The sequence below is a fragment of the Euprymna scolopes genome, chromosome 24, assembly GCF_053919585.1.
Source record: "Euprymna scolopes isolate OS-2025 chromosome 24, ASM5391958v1, whole genome shotgun sequence".
Classification (NCBI taxonomy): domain Eukaryota; kingdom Metazoa; phylum Mollusca; class Cephalopoda; order Sepiida; family Sepiolidae; genus Euprymna; species Euprymna scolopes.
Genome location: NC_136505.1, coordinates 54,972,546 through 54,994,830, shown reverse-complemented (window position 1 = coordinate 54,994,830; position 22,285 = coordinate 54,972,546). Strand labels below are relative to the sequence as shown.

General features: G+C 35.1%; 1 protein-coding gene across 1 annotated transcript in view; it reads left to right on the top strand.

Annotated features, from left to right (window-relative positions):
• LOC145246709 (tetratricopeptide repeat protein 21B-like) overlaps nucleotides 1-22,285 on the top strand; it is a 1,013,541-nt gene that overhangs the window by 369,545 nt on the left and 621,711 nt on the right. The window contains exon 12 of the mRNA XM_080108443.1: nucleotides 21,987-22,094. Within this exon, the coding sequence (XP_079964569.1) occupies nucleotides 21,987-22,094 (108 nt within the window). The remainder of the gene's footprint in view (nucleotides 1-21,986; nucleotides 22,095-22,285) is intronic.

Sequence of the window (22,285 nt, the reverse complement as noted above, 5' to 3'; positions counted from 1 at the left end):
GCAGATTCCCAAGTTCAACGAGATACACCTGAAGAAGGTCGGAGGTTACATCCACTGAAATATTGTGAATATAATACTCAGTATGGGAACAGTAGTGCAGATAATCCAAATAATTTGGATCTTTTCTGCCCTGCAACCGCTTTCTTACAGAAGAGATGTTGCGAGTTTGTCTTTACTTTATCGTTATTTTCATGGCAATTGCTCGACTGAGCTTCAATCTATGCTCCCCCCTCGCTAAACTTTCACAAGAAACACTCGTCTAACTGAAAACACTATCAATAATTCCCCCCACTTTTTATCTGTGCCTAAACCTAAATGTAGATTCCATAAACAAAGCTTCTTTCTTAGAACTGCACACCTGTGGAACTGTCTTCCGTTTTCCTGCTTTCCAACTGACTACAATATGGTTGTCTTCAAGTCCAATGTAAACAAGTTCTTGATAAGCCGTTCCCCTTAAGTTAACAAATTTACTGATTTTCCATTACTGACAATTACTATATTGTCCAATTGACTACTGTACACTCTTTAACTCTTATCCTCGAGTGGACCCTGGGCCTTGATAAGTGGTGATGCCTATGTAAAAAACAAAAAAAAAAATCTTCAGCCTTTGACTATTTCAGACTATTTTAGGATAAGGAAAACTCTGAAATAACAACTTGGTAGTACTAGCAAACGTGGGGAATATTAAGAAGACACCATGAGACTTCAAACAGCATGGTAACCTTCTGATAAAGAGCAAGAGTGATAATGCAGAAGAAACAAAATCTTTGATATTCAATTAGGCAAAGCAAACTGTTTATTTCGAAACTGATTTCTTTAATTTAGTCTGGGGGAAAAGAAAGGAGGTAATAATGAGATTTAGTCTCTTAATTCCGACTGCACTTTACAATCAAGTGGATTACAACAGTGCTCACGTTGGCTGATAGAATTACTATTGATTCTTTATTTTGTTGAGAACAATAAGACGCCAAATAAATATTGATATAATTGGATCTGAAAGTAAATGTTCTACACTAACGTGATAGATGTCAGCGGCTCTTTTTTTATTGCGTGTGTGAAAATGGCTTGTAATGGGCACTTTATTTGCAGCATTGATGTTGTAAATGTCGTTGTGCAAATGCTTTATGATCATATCAATAATGGACCGTTATTAATAGTGCTCTCAGTGTCCGCATGGTATTTTCATTATTTCTCATACAGAAATGGCTATCAGAAGCAACATCATGAATAAGATTGTCAATATGTCTGTTATAGAAGCATCACTGAAGAATGGTTTGTCAATGAGGCTTATTTAACTAATCCTGGCCATGTCCAGTCATTAAATACGTTTAATATTATATTTAAATTAATGCAGATTTCGTATTTGTTATTATAGAGCCAGTTCTCAATCAATTATTATATCGTACCTAATATATAGTAGTGATTGCAAAAGTTAAAAAAAAAAAAATGACTTGTTTGCCATCAACTAGAAACGAAACCAAAAACATATAGCTTTACAGCCTTATTTGTTTCCGTATGACCTAAATCCATATACATACAAAAACAGAAAAAAATTATGTTGTTTAACCTATAACTTTTAATTAACGCATGTGCAGAAAAAAATGGGCAGAGTCAACTTACGTCTGCCCAAGGTCAGTGCTTTTTTTTTTTTTTTTTTTTTTTTAAATTTTCACCCATTAGCAACAATTTTTCCAGCTAAAAACCAAATCAAAAGTGTGTTACAGACCCAAATACCCTATATATCAAATTTCAACTCTGTGGACCAAATATTCAGAGAAGAGTTTGGTAGAGACTTATCACACATATACTGACAAGATGGCTTTTTTCTGTGCTACATTTTCATCTTAGATTCTTTGTAATTATGCAGAATGTAGAAACCATGCATGAATAGAATTATGCATCATAGTGAAATGAAATGAGTCCTCTAAAAAGAAACCATAAAAATGAATAAGTAATTCATTAATGCTCGTTTTTCAAAGGAATATGCAAATTAGTTAACCTTCATGTAGTCGCTCGCATATCCGTGACATTTTAAAATGTTCGTTTTAATAATTTTAAATAAAAAAAGTAGGCTTTTGATATTAATGTCAGATGAATAAAAAAAACTCAACTGTTTAAGTATATAGATTACTGCTGTACCATGTATAAGTGTTGCGGTGGCACTCACTCATTTACATATGTGGATAATATTACACATAAATAGCAAGATTCGGTTAGTCTGAGTGTGTGTTAACCAGAACCCACCGAAGGCCGAGCCGAGAGCAGATATGTTCTCCAGCCAAGACTCTCTTACTTGACAACCATTATGTAAATATACTGTAAATATACTTTTCCTAATACACTTCTTATTGATCTACCTTTGTTTGTTAAGTCTTCATTTGTATTGCCTTATACGTTATTTGGTTCAACCTACAAACATAACAGTTGGTGACGAAGATGAATGTCAAACATAACAATAAGAAATATGGATACCTCTGATATTTATGGTGTCCATCTTTTTCTTTAAGGATGCAATTAAAAACAAAGCCTGTTATCAAGATTAGATACAACTTATCTTTGCCAATCTTTCACAAAAAATAAAACACTTGTCTAGCCAAAACCACTATCAAAAATTTTCCCCACTGTCTAGCGATGCCTAAACCTAAATGTGGATTCCATGAATAAAGTTTCTTTCCTAGAACTGCCCGCCTATTGAACTTTTCCACTAGTCTGCTTTCCAACTGACCACAATATTGTTATCTTCAAGTCCAATGTAAACAAGTTCTTATTGAACCGTCTTCTTAAATGATCTAATTATACAAAATTTCCACTACTAATGATTACTATGCTAATGTCTCGATGACTACCGTACACACATTATTCTCAAGTGGCCTCACATATATATATACTAGCTGGACGCCTGGCATTGCCTGTTCATACAATACGTTTAAACATAATATTTTAATATGTATTATTATAGAATAAATCCTCTGTTGATTATTATATATTACTGGGAATAATTTATCCGGTGAACTAATTCGCAAAAAAAAAAAAAATAAATAAAATAATAATAATAACCATGATAATGTCATTTTGACTGCGGGGTAGCATTTCATGTAGTGTAGGAATGCTTTTTTTTTTTTTCTTCCCCAAGACGTTGGGGGTAGGGGGAAACATTATAGGAAAAGGCCTAACCTACATGCGGCGAGCGAAAACTGTTGAATATTTATCTTCCCGAAGTCGAGCAAATTTAATAGACAGGCGAGCTCCGTAGTTAACTGTGAGATATTACGATTTACATGTGATATAAAAAGTTTTAAAAAGGCTACCCGGCGTTGCTCGGGACCGTATAAACAATGAAAAAACAAAAGCAGATATTGAATATATGTTTTATTCTTAGGGGAGAGGAATCTTTCATCTCTATGTATTATTTGTTTTATCTACCCTAGGACTGGTATTGTTCATGTTTTATCCCTAGCGTAGGTAATTTACAGCATGTATATGAAATTGTTTGGTGTCAAGGTGGCACCCGCAATATTTCAGCAAGTAATAGATACTATGCTGTCCGGCTTGAACACCGAAATCGCCTATCTTAATGATATTATCATAGCGAGCAAAAGTAGTCAGGAACATGAAAAATATATCAGACAAGTATTCAGCCGAATACAAGATTATGGATTTAAGATCCAAGCAGATAAATGCGAGTTCTTTTTACAAACAATTAAATATCTAGGTCAAATAATCGATAATGATGGCAGACGCCTAGACTCAGATAGGGCGACTGCTATTAATTATTACTAGGAATAATTTATCCGGTGAACTAATTCGCAAAAAAAAAAATAAATAAAATAATAATGTCATTCATCAGATTTTGTCTGTTTGCTTACAATAACACGTCAGCTGATATTTGGGCTTGGTAATCTTAAAAATAGTCTTTCTTCTCTTATAGATAAAAAAGAAGAATTGTTACAGGGGAATATTTTACATTACACTGGCCAATGTTACACCGGTGTAACATAAAATATTCCCCTGTAAAAATTATTCTTTTTTATCTATAAGAGAAGAAAGACTATTTTTAAGATTGGATTTTTTCGATTTTCTATACTAAGCGGATGAATTTCTGTACAAAACATATTTAAGAATACTGTCGGAAATATAAATTAGCTTTGTGTGTGAAGTCTATGAGGAAAGAACTTATGCACACTCACACACACAAAGTGACTTTTATATAATAGTAGAGATAATTTTAAATATGCATGTTTCCATGTGGGGATATCATGCTGGTGAAAGGATATAATTTTCACGCTTTACATTTAAGTAATTTTTCTCTGAAAAAAAAAAAAATTTGGATATGCTCAATTATGAAATGTTTTGAATTGAAAGCAGTTTCAGAAGAGTTTTCAGTGGGTAGCTGTTCTGTACAAGTTCTGGAAGTGAAGAGTTTTCAGTGGGTAGCTGTTCTGTACAAGTTCTGGAAGTGAAGAGTTTTCAGTGGGTAGCTGTTCTGTACAAGTTCTGGAAGTGAAGAGTTTTCAGTGGGTAGCTGTTCTGTTTTGGACTTAAGGTCTTGCAAAGAGCAAAGACCTTTCTTGTGTGGACATGAAAAAATTATATGCAGGAATGCTGAAAGATTCAATATTTTAATGGGTCAATTTCAGCTTCTGATTAGTTGCTAGCAGAATGTGTGTGTGTGTGTGTGTGTGTGTGTGTGTGTGTGTGTGTGTGTGTGTGTGTGTGTGTGTGTGTGTGTGTGAGCACTAACCCTGTTCAGGTTTAACCAGTTTCATGGGGGTATAAAATTCACAAGCAGTCCCCAATTACATGTATATCCCTGTCAGGGGAGATGATGTTAGGTTTTTGCAACTCATGCAGGGAGGTGTTGATGTCCTCCCACATACAGTGCCTGGAATTCCCAGATTGGTCACTCATTTTAGTAATGACCAGGCTCAACGTTGCTTAACTTTGGTGATCTGACAGGAACCGGGCTAGCAGAATGTGGCTCCATTTGGTTGGTCAGTTCCTATCATCAGTGTCTATAAGTAGAACCGTCCAATTTTTTTCAATCATACCCACTCATTAAATAAAAAATATTGCAACCATATGACAAAGACAAAAACAATAATATAAATTACGTCATTTGTGTGCAATATAACTTTTCCACTTATTTTTTGTGTAACGGTCTTCGTTCACATCAGGTAGCCCAAAACAACAAAAAACAAAAAAAAACATTTTACTTTATTTTATGAGAGCTTTTGTAGTAAATAATAAATACAATACTCGAATGTTTCTGAATTTTTGAGATGAGGATTGATAATTCGTATTATTTGGATCTTTTGAATTACTGTTCTTATCTTGACTGGTGTAACTTCTGATTATCTTCAGGTGTATCGAACTTGCTATTCTTTCTGTCAAACTCCAGAAATTTGCACAGAATTTCGATACTCAGAATGGAATTGCAAATTACTTAAAACTTCTACCTGGTTATGACTGACTGAATGTGATCATACTACTGTTGGGGACAGGATGGTCTGCAGTGTTATAAACGACCCCATCCCCATGAGTGTAATGGTGGATGTATTTAATGGTAGAGGAATTGAAAAGACAAAAGGTCGCATAATGAAGATGAAAATATACCGTTATATATCAACGAAACAAATGCAATTTTATTGCATAAATATACAGGAAAGAGTGATAGGAAGATGAGTAATGTTACTTGCGGTTGACTGGCTAGTCAGGAACGCGGTGGTGGCTCATGGCCCCACCGGAGCGGTGTTTGTCACATCTTGACTGGTTGAGCGCTCAGCAGAAAAGAGGGTGAAATATGAGAAACAGGAAGTGACATAGCTAGGTCGCTCTTCTGAGTTAAAGGGCGAGAGTTTTCAACTCCCACACTACTACCGAGGATTAATCAAAGAGTTCGATTCAAAATTCTGTACAAATTGTCAAATCCAATAAAAAGATATTCTCAAGTTCGATAGGCTACACTATAAGGAGACCGGAACTTACATCAGCTGAAATCGTGTGAAAATAACACTCAAAATGAGAATCTGAATAATGCCAATAATACAATTCTCCAAATTCAACAATTTTTTTTTTTTTTTTAATATATAATAAAATTGGAAAAAAAAAAGCAAAAGGATAAACAATATTATAACAAGGTTCATTTTCTTTTAAAGTAGTTGAATTTAATGATTTAGAAATATTGCTGTTAGTATGTATATAAGAATTGTGTCAATTAAATTTTTACAAATCTTACATAAAGGATTCCATTTGTCTTCTAAAGAACTCTGCTAGTGTGGAAAGTCTTGGTGGGAATCATTTCATCCAAAGTAGATGGGGAGGGAGATTTTTGTTAGTTGTTGATTCAATTTCTCTTAAGATGTGATTTTTTTATAAAGTATATATTTAATATACTTTACAGATATTTTTTGCATTGAAGGAAACACGGATGATTTCATAACATAGTGTCTGTAGGTATATATATACATACATACATACATATATATATATATATATATATATATATATATATATGTAAAATATTACTGTTTAATTATAATTATCAAGCCCATTTAAGAATACTTAAGGATGGGCACTGTCTGTTGAATTATAACTAAGGCAGTCAACTAGCGTTTATGCAATGTTCACTCTGGATTGTCAAATGTATTCGCTCAAATTCAGCTTTTAATAGTTACTAGCGAGGGGTACCCGGCGTTGCCTGGGTGTTTGGAGGTGTGTGTGAATACTCCGGGGGAGGGGGGAGGGTAAAATAAAAAAAAAATGTTTTGGTAGGTAAGTATGAGGATCGAACCCGAACCGTTGAGGCAAAGTTGTAAATTAAAGTGTGGAAAAAAACGTGCGACGTTAACCATTGCCCTACCTGAGATGCTTAACGGAAACACATTTAAATTTATTTAATTACTTAAATTAGCAGGTGCACGTTTTAATGACTTGATGAGGTCAACTTTTGACTGTGGGGTAGCATTTCATTTAGTGCGGGAATGCTTTTTCTTTTTCTTCCCCAAGACGTTGGGGGTAGGGGGAAACATTATAGGAAAAGGCCTAACCTACATGCGGCGAGCGAAAACTGTTGAATATTTATCTTCCTGAAGTCGAGCAAATTAAATAGACAGACGAGCTCCGTAGTTAACTGTGAGATATTACGATTTACATGTGATATAAACAGTTTTAAAAAGTTGTGAACCGACTCACCGCTTCTCTGAAAAAAGCCTTTCTTGGACATACACAAAAAGCCAACATACATTTTCGCTTTTATATATATAGATTAATTCCCTTCAATCCCGTGGCAATTGTTTGGTGGCCCTGAGGTAGAGAGGTAGAGGCTTAGCAAATGGAGCAAAAAGTGGTTTTGTAGCTGGATTCAAATCTCATGACCGTCACTGATGATTTTGTAAGCATGAAAGACTAGTTTCTTTGGGTGTAAAGAATAATTACTATCTATAATATAAATCTTATCTGTCTACAGTCGGAAATACAAGCAAACTTTTTTTTTATTTACTTTTTTTTGTACAATATATTCATTCTACCTAACCATGTTCTAAGCATCTTTCATTATGTCTCTTTCCTAAGGCCACAACAATGACATAAATCTAAAATTACACAAAGAATGTATTTTAAAAAGGTTTAAGTATTTAAATAATTATTTTAATTCGTATTTTGAGATTTAAAATATTTCACTTTTTTTTTTACATAATTTAAATTTGTTCAGACTAGGGAAAGCTATTTGTGGTTTTACAACTGTTTGCAAAAACATAATTTTGTTTATTAACTGACCTCATTTTAAATATTTGTAACAAAGTAAAGAAACACATTGTACAGTAGAAGAAATTTGTAAAACATACCCTTGATGCCGGAGATGGGAGCGATTAAAGAAAAAGAGGTGTGCTGTGTCAGAAGTGGTTGCAAAAAGGAAGTAAGAAGCAAGTGGAAGAGGAAATTAGAAAGAAGAGTAATTTAAAGAGAAATAATGGATTCAAAACAGAAGCAGAACACCTAATTTTAAAGTAAAAAAAAAAGTATAAAATCGCAAATATCTCAACAACTTGACCTGATAAGAAAATATTAATATGGTTTTCGGAATCAGCACCACCAAATTAGTCGAAATCAGTTTAGAACCCTTAGGCAGGTGTTGGGTAATGTAATCGAAATAATCTGATGAAAGAATAAACAGGCGATTTTGATCAACGTTAACATCTTACACAGCCTAACATCACAAGTGCAGTTGAGAAGTTTTGTTACCACATAAGCTGAAAGGCACAACATATAAAAGCAACAGAAGGTTCTTTGATATAACAGGGGCGCGTTCGAAGTGACTGTTTCTGTGTAAAGCACAATTTCACAATGATACTTGACTTTTTCATGATAAACTTTAATGCAAGCCATTATCTATAAAAAATAATTTTATAAAATCAACAGTAGGTTCTCTACAGTGCAATGTAGACTACAATGCATTGTGGACTAAGTCACTGCGAGACATGTGATGCTTCCTCCTGGTGGACTACGGAAGGTCCTCAATTAGAGCTGGCAATCAAACGATTTGATTGAAAAATGGGCTATTTCATCGATTTTGATGATAATTAAATGTGGGAGTGTGAAATATTCGTTAATCATTGATAAATCCTGGTCAACATCGGGTCACCCTCCTAGTATATTAGAATTTTCACAATGTAAAATGATATACTTATTTCCACACACACACACAAATACATATGCTAGAAGTGTGACTCGTCGTTGCTTGGGCTGATCATAATGATCAACAAATGCTTGACACCATATTTTTATTGTTGTCGAAATCAGCGAAGTCGCTTATTTTTAAATGAGATTGATTCATTACCTGCTGTCGTTGGGGGATTTATCGTGTTTCACCGGGAGGAAGCTTCACATGCCTCTCACAGTGACTTAGTTCACAATACATTGTAGTCTACATTGCACTGTAGGGAACCAATTGTTGATTTTATAAAATTATTTTTTCATAAAAAATTGCTTGAATTAAAACTTAAAATGCAAAAGTCAAGTATCATAATTCAATTGTGCGCTAAACAGAAACATTAATTTTTAACGCGCACCTGTCACATAAAAAATCTACTGTTGATTTTGTATGCTTGGCCTTGCTGTTTGTGCAGTGATAATGGCTTGAATTTAAGTTTGAAATGAAAAAGTCAAGTATCATGGTGGAATATGATTTAAACAGAAACATTCATTTCGAATGTACCCCTGTCATATCAGATAACTTACTGTTGATTTTATATGTTGAGCCTTTCAGCTTGTGTAGTAATAAAATTTCTCAAATGCACTTGTGATGTTAGGCTAACTTTGGTCAAAATTACCTATTCCTTTTTTCTGTCGATTGTCAATACTTATTGGAGACATTCTGATAGAAAACCTATTTAAGAACACTGCCAGGCACATAAAGTATCTTCGTGTGAAATTTCATAAAACTCGGCCCAGCCGTTTTCAAGTTCATACTGAAAAAAATCTGTCACACATACGCACACACAGTTCCTTTCATATAATAGTATAGTATATATATATATATATATATATATATATATATATATATATATATATATATATATATATATTAGCAAAAGTACCCGTCGTTGACTGGGTTCAAAAACAGCCTACAGAAAATGGACTCTGATTTATTAAAGTATGATAGGTTATGAAAAGGAAGGGCTGTAAAGATATAGCGTATCAAAACCAAAGCAAAATATGATGAAAGTAAAAATAAAATAGATAAACCCCATAATTTATTATACCGTACCTGTTCACACTGAAACACTTATCACAGTATTCTGTGGATCTATATTAAAAAACCTTGTTAAACTTTGTGATATATTTCCATTCTATGGAGGTCAGGCGCGAACGAACACCCCATAATTTTATTATACCATATTTCTTCTAACTGAAACATAATTATCAAAGTATACTTACACAGATAGATATGAAAAGTCTATTAAAGTGTGTGCCTATTTCCATTCTATGGAGGCCAGGCGCGAACGCAGACCCCACAATTTTATTATACCATCTCTATTTAAGTTAAAACATACTTATCAAAGTATTATTATGTACATCTATATCAAAAACACTTGTAAACGTTTTTGAAAATTTTTTATTTCCATACTTTGTGGACCAGGTGCGAACGCAGACCCCACAATTTTAATGACCCACCGTTCTGCAGGATCAAACATACCCATTCCTTGTCTCAATACATCTTCTATCATTATATGTAATCAGTTTTTTAAAATAGTCAACCATATAAGAGCCTTACTGTGACCAGACACACACACAGACGTTCAGCTTTATATATATATATATATACACACACACACACACACACAAGATGCCTTCAATAAGCTTCCATACTTTTATCATATGGGCACTTTCATTGATAGTACACACATGAAACTCTAGTCCTCTTTAAAGTAATCTCCTCTGGCTGCAATGCACTTGTTGTACCATTCCAACAACTTCTGGAATCTCTCATGAAAGTCCTCTTGTGTGAGTTTGACAATGACTCTTGTAATATCCTTTCATCTCTTTGTCTCATAACAGCAGCCTCTAAGGTTTTCTTTGAGCTTAGGAAATAACCAAAAGTTACAGGGAGCAAGGTCTTGACTATAAGAAGAGTGAGGAACTGTCTTGATGCCCATCACAACAGTTTTCTTTCTGATCTTCTCTGAGGACCCTTGTGACAAACTTTGCACAAATCTTCCGCATCTTCAGTTCCTTGCAAATAATTGTGAACTCAGTTCCCACACTGACATCAAACTGTGCACTTATTGTCTTTATAGACACACGACGGTCCTTGTCCCTGAAATTCTTTATTTGGCCAATCAACTCTGGTGTTCTGACTTCCTTACTCCTCCTACACTTTTCATCATTCCTTCCCCCTGCCTTCCTTGAATCTCTTATACCACTCAAAAACTGATACTCAATTCATGCAAGATGGCCCAAAAGCAGTCTGAAGCATTCCAAACATTTCTGTGGCATTTTTTTTCAAGTTTAAAACACAATTTTATTGCATATCATTCTTCTAACGTGTCCTCACGTCCAGATTGCATTTTTTTGAAGTTCACTAGCTGTAACAATCAGGCTTTGGTAGGTTGTATTTCAATTCCTGCCGTAGCTGTTTATTATAACCTGAAATCATAAAAATTGGTCAGTCATCTCATAAGACGTATAATTTTAATGTAGACTTAATCCATTAGATGAGGATACTTCAATAGTTGTACATTGCATATGTAACCGTATTCCTTGCGATTACAAAAGAAAATTCAGCTGTTGCCAGTTTTTATTTGGTAACCATGAATAACTTATTAATAAATAAAAATAATGGAATTACATGAAATATGGAAGGTTGTTTTAAGAAATCAGGAAAGTTAACGCCATCTTTATTATCTATTCTCTTTCGTTCTGTTTTTTGTTATTAGAGCTTCCAGCCTCTCTTCTTGGGAATCAGTTGGCTGTTAATTATTCATATTGAGTGTGAGCGCCATTGGCATGTTCATACCGATCTTAACAATGTTGAAACTAAGTGCGGCCATGAAAGCAAAAGGAAATCTACATTTATTGTTAGCACAGAAGATAATCAAGTATGGAAAATCACCTTTTTATGAATTAGATAATAATGAGAAAACATAATTTATAAGTTCTCTTGTTTAATGCATGCGCACATGTGCATTGATCGAATCCGTTTCGCCATTTCGTTATTTTCTGCATTCCAATCTTGTGTCATTTGTAATGGAATCGATGTTGGATAATGTTGCATCTTGACATTTGCTCCTTTTTGTGATTTCTCCTTCAGATTGCTTATTCTTACGTGGGGATTCTGCTTGATAGTGAGCTAAATATTATCATTAATGAAAACTGACAAAAATATTCTTCCTTGTCGCATATTTTTATGAGAATATATGATGTAAGTGTTGTTAGTGAATAGCTGATTGTGTCAATTTCTTGTTGACATTCGTATGCCTGTGGGTTTTGTGAATACTTTCAAGAGATTAGATAGGACTACAAAACTTAAAACACTTGGTTTTTATCTGTTCAGGTACTCCTTTATACTAGAAGGATGATTAAAGTTGATCAATTCTTTCTTCAAGTTCACCAGAATCAAGAAAGGACCTTAACACACTTCAGCACTTATGCAGAACACGAACCGTGCTGGAACAACGGTGTTATGTAGAAATCCATTCTTTACTGTTCTGTATCTTCATCGTTAATAAACTAACGCACCGCAAAATTGGATTCAACTTGAAAAATTAAATTAAAAAAATATGTAGGATATAACGGGCCAACTTACCAGAGTATAGCTGCCTGGGGAGGGGGGCGATGCTCTTCTAATTTCCAAAACACGAACGATTGCTTTCTAGTTATGCTAACAGATGGCAGTTCTTTTATTTATTTTTTATGGCGGCTTCAAATAATGAAAAGTTTTAGACCAATCAGAAAAAAGGTTAATTATTGTATTTCTTTTTTTATTCTTTAAAGTTTATTATCATTTATATATAGATACATTTTTATTTTTAGTTTATATTTAATAAAAAATATCAGAAATACGACACCACATGCCCTCTCCTTCTTCTCAAAAAAAAAAAAAAAAAGAAGGTAATGCCTGAGAGGATGATTTAATAGCAACAATGCAGATATTACAATACCCCCCCCCCCCAAAAAAAAAGAGAGAAGGTAATCCCTGGAAGTTCACAAAACAGATACTCGGAATTGACTATGCAAGATAGTACATTAGTTTGAAATACAGGTGATTGCAACAAGAGCTGACACTTGACAAAAAGGAAACGAAAAAGACAATACAACCAAAAGTTGTATATGCAGAGATACAACAATTCAGTTAGCAACAGTTAGTTACATACCGCATTATTTTTTAGTATAACCGCCACTGGAGACGACTATCTCAAGACAGACACAAAATAATTCATGTACCGGCAAATATGTCTTCATCTGTGGCATGGTGGCAGCATTCAGAAAGCCAACTGGATTGTGGTATGCTTGTTAGTCTTGGTCTCAATCACACTCCAGAGCAAATACTCAGGAGGGTTGCAATCAGATGAGGAGAGCAGCTACAACTTCATTGATTAATGGCAAGGAATATTCTTGAGTAGACACACCTGTGTGGTTTTGATCTTGTGTGCAGAAGCAGACTCCTACTGGAAGATATAGGGTGCCTTTGCAACAATCTTGTCTAATCAGGAGTTTCACCATACTCCTCAGCACTTCCTTGTAAATTGTTTACTTTTTGCTAAGTGTTGAATTTTACTGCAACACCTTAAACTCACTTGAGTATTAAAAGATAATGCAATAGAAGTAATATTTCACACTGATAGTTATATTAAATTTTCATTAATAATAAATATGCATTGAAACAACCCCCCTGCCCCCCCTCCTCCAAAGAAATTACGTTTTTATTATATTTCAGATTCATAGTTGTCACTGTGTCAGGCAAAAAGTTTTAGCTAGATAGAGTCTAAGATGGTAAGTTTGCTAGCTTCTATTCATGGGCTTCACACCTCAGCAAGCTGTGACATAAAGACGAGGAAAGCCAGTTCCTTCAGAGGAATGCTCTACCTAGTGGAAAACTAGCCATGAATGGACTTGTCTGTATTCTCTAGAAGGAGCGTTTTAGGCGATCTGCAGTAACCTCTCCCCTCAAAAAGAGGATGTAATTCCTGGAAGAGATTACCGCTTAGGCCTGAACTGGATCATACCTTATCCTGACAAAGAAGAGTCTCATGTTTCCACATCAGTCCGTAGGTTGTTGGATTCATCGCTGAGGATGGATCTTTAACTCAATATGAAACGCAATCACAAGGCAATTTGTTTAAATTTCTGTTTAAGCATTTTATCTTCAGTTCTCAAAATCAACAGAGATTAGACCATTCTTGTAATAATCTGGTCTCTGTTGATTGCGGTGTAATGCTGTTCTTGTGCATTTCTAGGAGGTCCACCCTCCCAAGCTTTGAGAAGGGGGTTAGTTTATTGCTAATCACTTGAGGCACCCTTACCAAAAAATGCCAACAAGGCTATCCAGGCAATTTTTCCAAATCTGAGTGCCCTTTCTTGGGGGCGCTGACTTCTCAATCCCACTTTCTGACCCTGGTGTCACAGTTCTTGCAGCGGGAGAGATACTAAATAAATATACCCTATGACTAACACATGTAAGAATTACATTATTTCACTTAGGTCTTTTCTGTAACAGGTAAACCCCTTATATGAAAAGAATTAACTGGTGAATATGTTATGTTATAAATATCTTTGTCTAACTTTCCATATATCTGAACTTTAATTTTAAACTTAGGTGGCATATATCTCCAACAATGGTAGTCTCATTGTGGCAATTAGTTTTGCTATAAAATCGATAGGATTTCCTAGCAAATGTTTAAATTTAAATCATAAACAATATTTTTTAAAGACTAAAATAAACAATAAAACAATTATATATTGTAGCAGAATTAGCAGTAACCAAAATGAGAAATAGAGAGCTTACCTCGGATACGTCTGTTTTGGGCTGAGCGAAAGAGAGAGTTCCAAGATGGCGTCCATGGGCTTTTATTAGCGTTTACCCAATGTAATTATCGTTGAATCACGTCTGCTCTCGCGCGATTATGCAAATATGTCGTTCCTGGCCGCTATAAAGGCAGGACACTGGAAAGGAGAGGGGGCGTTCTGCAGATTGTGTGTAAGTGATTCTGGCGAGTAGATTGTGCTTATTACGACCCACGTGTCTGCAAGAAGCGAGTTTTTGTTCCGTCTGTTTTTAGTTGTATTTTTTTTTGTTTTGCCTACTACATTTTTGTTTCAAGCTGTTTCGGCCCGACTATGGCGAAGGTGCAGATAAGCAGCGATATTATCAAGCTGTTCTCTGGCGAGGGAGACGTTGTAGCATGGCTGAAAAAAGTGAGACTTGTCGCACAACTTCAGCAGGTGGATGACGTAGCGAGTCTGCTACCTTTATATCTGGAAGGTGATGCACTGGCCCTCTACATGGAAATGGAGGAGGACGATCAAAGAGAAATAGACCAGATTGAGGCCCGATTAAAGGAGGCATTTACCAACGACGCGTTTGCAGCATACAGAAAAATAACTATGGTTAGATGGGCTGGCGAACGTGTGGATGTTTACGCCAACAAAATCAGGCAGTTGGTTGGATTGGCCGGATTCACAGGAGATGGCTTAGAGAGACTCACAAAATTGACTTTCGTCACTGGGTTCCCTGACACTATCTCAATTGCTCTTCAACAGGTGCCGAACATCAAAGTCCTGACCATGGGGGAACTAATGTCGAGATCAAGAATTTTGACGACGACTGGGAAACACAATCAGGATGTGGTTGCGGCCACACACTCACCCAACAACCACAGGGCCCAGAATATTCCTGTTAGTGTGACCTGTTTCAAGTGCAATACAAAAAGCCACTTTGCAAAGGACTGTCGAAAACGTGGAACACGGTGTTACCGTTGCGATGAGAGTGGACACTGGGCTCGGAACTGCTCGGGAAACGAGCACGGGGAGGACGCATAAGCGCCAGTCTCCTTCCCCACCAAGATGCGAGCACGACGCTCCCGATGATAAGCATCCATGTTGACGGGACGCGATGTTTGGCGCTTATTGATACAAGATTCTCTAGGACTATTTTACATGCAGACCGGTGTTGGTCTTGGAGAAAAACAAACGTAGATGTCAAAACGATTGGTGGAATGTCCCATGCGTGCTGCGGTGTTGGAACGGTCTCTGTGTCCACTGACGGAGGTGTGTCTGCCAGAATCAATGTGTTGGTGGTGCATGGCAAACCACTGGGGTTTGACTTCTAGGGATCGACGTCATAAAAGCTCTTGGCGGTGTCGTTGTTAACGCTACAGGATCAGTGTGGCTGGGCGACAGGAAAAATATTAAATGCGCAGCCATTTCTATTAATGAACCAGATTTCACCGTCACCTTTGATCATCAAAACCGAACGTGGACTGCATCGTGGAAGTGGTCTGAGGATCACCCCCCTGAAAGACTACACAATCGAGTGTCAGAATACCCAGTGCTGGCGGAAATCCATGAAGAATACACGCAGGAGCTCCGCACCTGGATAGATAATGGTTGGCTCGTGCCGTACCCAGAGGGTAAATTGGGACCTCCGAAAGGCCTTATTCTTCTGATGGCTATGATGCAGCAGAACAAAGCCAAAGTGTGCCCGGTAATGGACTACCGGGAGCTAAATCATTACGTAGATGCGTTTACGGCCAACGCAGATGTTTGTGCAGCTAAACTGCGCGAATGGAGACAAAACGGTGCTAACGTGTCTCTACTGGACCTCAGGAGAGCATACCTACAAGTCCGGGTCCATGAGACACTGTGGCCATACCAGACTGTGGAAATCGTTGGGAAAAAATATTGCCTGACCCGTCTAGGGTTCGGTTTGAATGTGGCTCCTCTGATCATGAGAGCAATTGTCAGCGAAGTATTGTCTCAGGAAGAAGTTGTAAGCCGTGCAGTATCTGCTTACGTCGATGACATTTTTGTCAACGAGGACGTGGTGCCTGCGACCCATGTAAGAGAACAGCTAACGCACTTCGGGTTGGAGTGCAAGAACCCGGAGCGGTTGAAGGATTGGCGGTCTGGATGAAACACTATGATGAAATTTTATTATAGTTATTGGTGCTTCGTTGCTTATATTTGATATCGATATTTTTGTATCCACTCGATCATAAATAGACTCAGTAATAACTCAAGCGATGAAAATGCATTTAACAGGTCAACCAATATCTATTAAATAGCCCTAAAAAATAGTGGATACAAAAATATCGATATCAAATATAAGCAACAAAACACCAATAACTATAATAAAATTAAAAATAGAAGTAAAAGAACTATAATTTGGTATACGGCCCGTACAATCAAATGTTAAAAACAAAACTTGGCAAGAAATTTCTAGATCTTATCGAAAAGCACTTTCCCGCAACCAACCCCTTACACAAAATTTTCAATAAATATACCCTAAAGTTATCCTACAGCTGCTGCGAAAATTTAGAGATGATAATTAAAGCACATAATAACAAAATATTAAATAAAAACAATGTAAACAACAACAAAATAAACAATAAAAAAGTAGACACCATAACAAAAATAAAACTAACACTAGCAGAAATAATAATAATAATAATAATAAACCAACCCCGGACAAGAACAACCATACTAGAAATAAAAATACTAATAACAAACAAGATAAATGCAACTGTAGACACCGCACACTTTGCCCACTTCAAAATAAATGTCTAACCAAAAGCGTAGTTTACCAGGCCACAATATTTGCGAAAGAAAACCCGAATAACAATAAATATTACATCGGTATGACTTCCTTAGATTTCAAAACTCGATATTATGACCACAAAAGTACATTAAACAATAAAAAACACAGTATGAAAACAACGCTAGTAAATAAATACTGGAAACTCTAGGAAAGTGGACATTCGCTAGTAGTCGAATGGAAAATAATAAAACAAGCTACCACATGTAGAGACCTAGATGACCCATGTAGACTATGCCTTCATGAAAAATTTTCTATCCTGTACTTTAAAGAACCCCAACATCTATTAAACTGTAGAAGAGAAATAGCGAACAACTGTGTTCCCAAGATAAAATTTACTCTAGGATAGCGTTACAAAATAGTTTTAAAACTAACAAAAACAATAGAAAATAAGTAAATTAAATAAACATGAATATACATAAACGATCACACATATATGTATATATATATATATATATATATATATATATATACATTTATATATAAACTAACATAAAAAAAACCTAACCTAGATTTAAAACAGGTCAAGAAACTAGATACCAGGCTAAATAGAGCACACACAAAGGAACAGGTCAACCAGAGGTCAAATAGGCCTTTGTCCGATAAGTGCATGTTCATTGGCTGATAGAAAGGGCGCGATGGATACGAGAAAGCTGATTGGCTAACTAAAATCTCAATAGAAGGTGCGTATATAAAAACGACAGACAACCACAAAATTTGTGCATAAGCCTGAAGAGTCCTAGAGTGGATGAAACGCAGAATATTCCGTGTAGCATAATCGCCATATATATTTTATAACTTACTAACTAGGTCTACCTACGTATTGACCACTTTTGCAGTAAATACTTAAAGTTTACGCATAAATTTATACTTTTGTATATTAATTTTATGTGAGTAACTGAAGTAGTTATATATATAGGATGGTTAAGATATTACTGAGGAATTATTGAAGGAATTTTTTAGCTTGAATAGATTCTTTATTTTTTATGGTGCCTTAATGGAATATTAACGTAATATGATGGAAATGTTTTTATGCAAAAAAGAAAAAAATTGAAAAGACTTTATGAAAAATAACATCTTTTAAATGTTTCCGATTTGCAGCCTCACAGATTCGTGTCATTTCCAAAACAATATCCATGGATTGCAGTTTATTTAATTCTTGATATTCTATTTGATTCCTGTAGAGTTTCAAGTATGTTGATAGAAACTTTTTCTTCGAGATATCTCTACGAGAAAAAATTTCCAACAGACTGAAAATGGAAACCATTTAAAAGACGTTATTTTTCATAATGGCGAATTTGAAAATCAATTTCTAAAAGCCATCTAACACATGTCTGCATGTAAAACTTATAAATACAATTTTGGTTTTATGTAGATTCTCTAACCTTTCTTTCAATAAGCAGACTACACACATATTGACAGTTATATATAGAAGACTAGCAGGATGACCCGTCGTTGCCCAGGATTGAATGATGATCAATGAATGTTTCACACTTCCATATTTTTTATTGTCATTAAAATCGGTGAAATCGACCATTTTTCAATCAAATTTGTTGATTGCCTGCTTTAATTGGGGACCCATTCCTGGAAGAAGCTTCAGAGTGACTTTGTTCATAATATATTGTAGTTTACATTGCACTGTAGAGAACGTACAGTTGATTTTATCAAATTAGTTTTTATATATAATGGCTTGTATGAAAGTTTAAAATGCAAAAGTCATGTATCATGCTTCAATGGTGCTTTAAAGAGAAACATTTATTCTGAATGTGCCTCTGTCATATCAATGAACCTACTGTTCATTTTATATAACTGGTCTTACTGCTTGTGCGTGATAATGGTTTGAATTTAAGTTTAAAATAAAAACAAGTATCATGGTGGAATTGTGCTTTAAACAGAAATATTGATTTCGAACGCACTCCTGTCATATCAAAGAACTGCTGATTTTATGTCAGGCCTTTCGGCCTGTGTGGTAATAAAACTTCTCAAATGTACTCGTGATGTCCGGCTGTGTAAGATGTTAACTTCAGTCAAAATGGCCTGTTTCATATTTTATCCGATTATTTAAATTATCGATACTTATCAAAGACTTTCAAGTACAAAACCTATATAAGAACACTGCCAGGCACATAAAGTACCTTCGAGTGAAATTTTTATAAAAATCGACCCAGCCATTTTTGAGTCCATAAGGAATCCTCTTACACACACACATGAAGTTCCTTTTATATAATCATAGAGATAGAGATATACAGGGTGATTGGAAAGTCACTCCATATTGTAATTTGCTTGTAATTTATTACTGGAATATAATTTTTACAAGAAAATGAATACAGTAAGAAAGTTTATAGCACAACGTTTTATTTAGACTTCAATATGGGTGCCAGCATTCGACACTAGCTTTTCAAGACGCCTAGGAACTGCATCAACTGATTTCACAAGGAACTTTCTTTTACGTTTTTTGTACTAATCAGTCAAAACTTATCAATGCTAAAATTTGAAGATTAGGGTTTATGATGGCTAGATTGATAGGTGAATAGTGATAAACACTATGAAGAGATTTAAAATCTTTACATGTCACCAACTCAAAACAATAGCTGACCCAGGAAACAGTATTTTCTCTCATCATCAAAAATATCACTCATTGAATATAAGGACTAAAGGAAAGCTCTCACCCCGCCCCCTCCATAACTTCTTGTAAGAATTATACTTCAGTAGTAAATTTCAAGTCTGCAGATTTAATTTTCAATCATTCTGTAGATAATGTTTCTGAAAATAAGGAGTAAACGTTTTCAGAACTTTCTTTTTTTTTTTTTTCTTTGAGATAAGAAACTTGTGTACGTTTATGAAGGAATCGTCTGATTGATTTGTTCTATGGCATATTAACCCCTTATTTACTTTGGCCTTTACATTTTCTTCAAGTTTATTTCAGACAAGACGATTCTGTTACCATAAATTGTTTTTGTATGCTTTTCTCTAAAAACGTAATCATTGCCCACTTTACCCAATGCATTTTTTGTGTTTTTGCATCTGTGGAGTAAAGAATTCTAATTTTGAGTTAGGAAACATCTGAATAAATCATAGTTTATATCACTGTTTGATATGTTCAGAGCAAAAACAAGTCTATTTTGGAATTGAAACTTTGGGTATTTACCTTTTATTTTGTTGTTGGTTGCATTCATTCTTTTCAGACAATTTCAACCATCTTGTATGCTAACTGAAAATACATTTCTTCAAGAAATTCAAGTGGATTTTAGTTGGTTTTGAATTCTTCATTATTACTACGGCTATGACAAGAGAATATTCTTATCATTGTTTTGACTCTTGAGTGTATAGCTGACACAGACAATCGAGAACGACATCACTCCATATAAAAACATATAAGATATTCACTGATATATACTCAAGAGTCAAAATAATGAAAAGAATATGCTGTTGTCATAGGTCTACTAATTATTATACAAAAAAAGTATATTAACTTTGGTGCATGATGATGATTTATATACATATATTTGTATCCCAAAATTTCAAATCAAAGTGTAGTATCTGTTCTGATACTAAGCTTCATCTTTTTTTTGTCGTTGGTCCATGCTAAAGAAATCTTTCTAGACTTAGGAATTATAAATTTTATTTCAATCCAGAGTACCTCGTCTTGGGGAGTTGGGTTTTCTCCACATTAAAAATAGGACTTGTCTATAAGTCTGCACCCGTGAGGGGAGGGAGGGAGGGGTAAGTAAAAAGGAACTAGTTAAAGCAAGAGCCAAGTATGTCTTAAAACTGTTGCCACATCTGGGCAGGAGCTGTTCAGCTACCCTATCTTGCCCTGACGGAATTCAAAATCAACTTCAAAATCTGATAGGTGATGTTCTTTTCTCTTCTCTACAATCTCTTTCCCACAGAAGAGACATTGCTAGCCTGTCTCTGCTCTATCATTATTTTCATGGCAAGTGCTCGTCTGAGTTCCAATCTGTGGTTTCTCCCTTGTCAAACTTTCACACAAAAAAATAAAAACACTTGTCTAGCTAAAATCACTATCAATAGTTTCCCTTCATTCCCTATCTGTGCCTTAACCTAAACATGAATTCCATGAACTTTGCTAGAACTGCACGCCTGTGGAACTCTGTTTTGTTGGCCTACTTTCCAGCTAACTACAATATGGTTGTTTTAAGTCAAGTTCTTGTTGAGCTGTCTCCTTAAATAATCAAGCTATCCCAAATTTCCGCTACTAACGATTACTACAGTATTGTCCCGATGACTACCGTACACTCATTAACCCCTATCCACAAGTGGCCTACAGGCCTTTATAAGTGGTGAACCCTTTGTAAAAAAACAAACAAACCAATATGAATAAATATCTGAAACAAAACATTTACTAAAATAACTAAATGAAGTTTAAAATAATCTGGACATGCCACAAAATATGAAAATCACAAGTACTTAAATGAACTCTAGAGTTGTCTCGATACTAAACTTAAAGATATTCTTTTCATTTTTGTTGGTGAAAATGGTCACAATTACAAGAGACTGTCTTTTACCAATTTCGCTCATTCTTTCTTTTCTATTTACACAAGCTAAAACACCGCACGCGGTTTCCACCTTCTCTTGAACATTACTTTCTTTTTATTTGAATTCTTTGATGTTATCTTAATGCTATTGCTCTGTATATTTTTTGTTATTTCCTCAGGAATTATATTACTTGACTGCAGTCCTTTCGAGAAAGAGAAACAAAGGACAAGAAAACGTTATTGTTTTGCTGAATGAAGCCATTGAAAAGCATTTCTCAGCCTTGAAGGTATTTCTTTTGGTTTTGTTGTATTATTTAAAAAGAAAAAAAAAAAACATAATTTCTGATCAATAACGTTTTAACTTTGATTATTCCATCTCCCAACACAGATGTGTTCCAAACACAAGCAGCAGCCGGGTGCTTATTTCCTCTCTTACATTAAGTCTTATTATTTTAGTTTGATAAAATTTCTTCAGAAG